This window comes from Pterocles gutturalis, unplaced genomic scaffold, assembly GCF_000699245.1.
Source record: "Pterocles gutturalis isolate BGI_N339 unplaced genomic scaffold, ASM69924v1 scaffold40379, whole genome shotgun sequence".
In the NCBI taxonomy this organism is placed as follows: domain Eukaryota; kingdom Metazoa; phylum Chordata; class Aves; order Pterocliformes; family Pteroclidae; genus Pterocles; species Pterocles gutturalis.
Genome location: NW_010134626.1, coordinates 1 through 257, shown reverse-complemented (window position 1 = coordinate 257; position 257 = coordinate 1). Strand labels below are relative to the sequence as shown.

General features: G+C 65.0%; 1 protein-coding gene across 1 annotated transcript in view; it reads right to left on the bottom strand.

Moving 5' to 3' along the window:
* The window catches only part of LOC104467762 (thrombopoietin-like), a gene marked incomplete at its 5' end in the record, with an annotated part of 913 nt that extends 784 nt beyond the window's left edge, over positions 1 to 129 (bottom strand). Inside the window, one exon of the mRNA XM_010081654.1 lies at positions 5 to 129. Coding sequence (XP_010079956.1) covers positions 5 to 129 — 125 coding nt within the window. The remainder of the gene's footprint in view (positions 1 to 4) is intronic.
* Between the last annotated feature and the right edge of the window lie 128 nt (positions 130 to 257).

Here is a 257-nt window from a genome sequence, read left to right as displayed (position 1 = left end):
CCCCTCTCTTCTCCATGTCCTTGGCCTCCCCGATGTACTTCTGGATGAGTCTGTTGTCGCAGACCAGCCGCGTTGGGCTGGCACAGCCCTCTTCCACGTGCAGGAGGAAGGATGTGAGGAGGAGCAGTCCTGGGGGAGACAGGGTTGCCCTGGGCACCATGCTGCTCCAGCCCAGGGCCACGCCTGCAGCACCAACCCGTCACCCCAGCTCCATGGTGGCCTTGATGGTCCCATGGTGGGGGTGCAGGGGGGTGCTG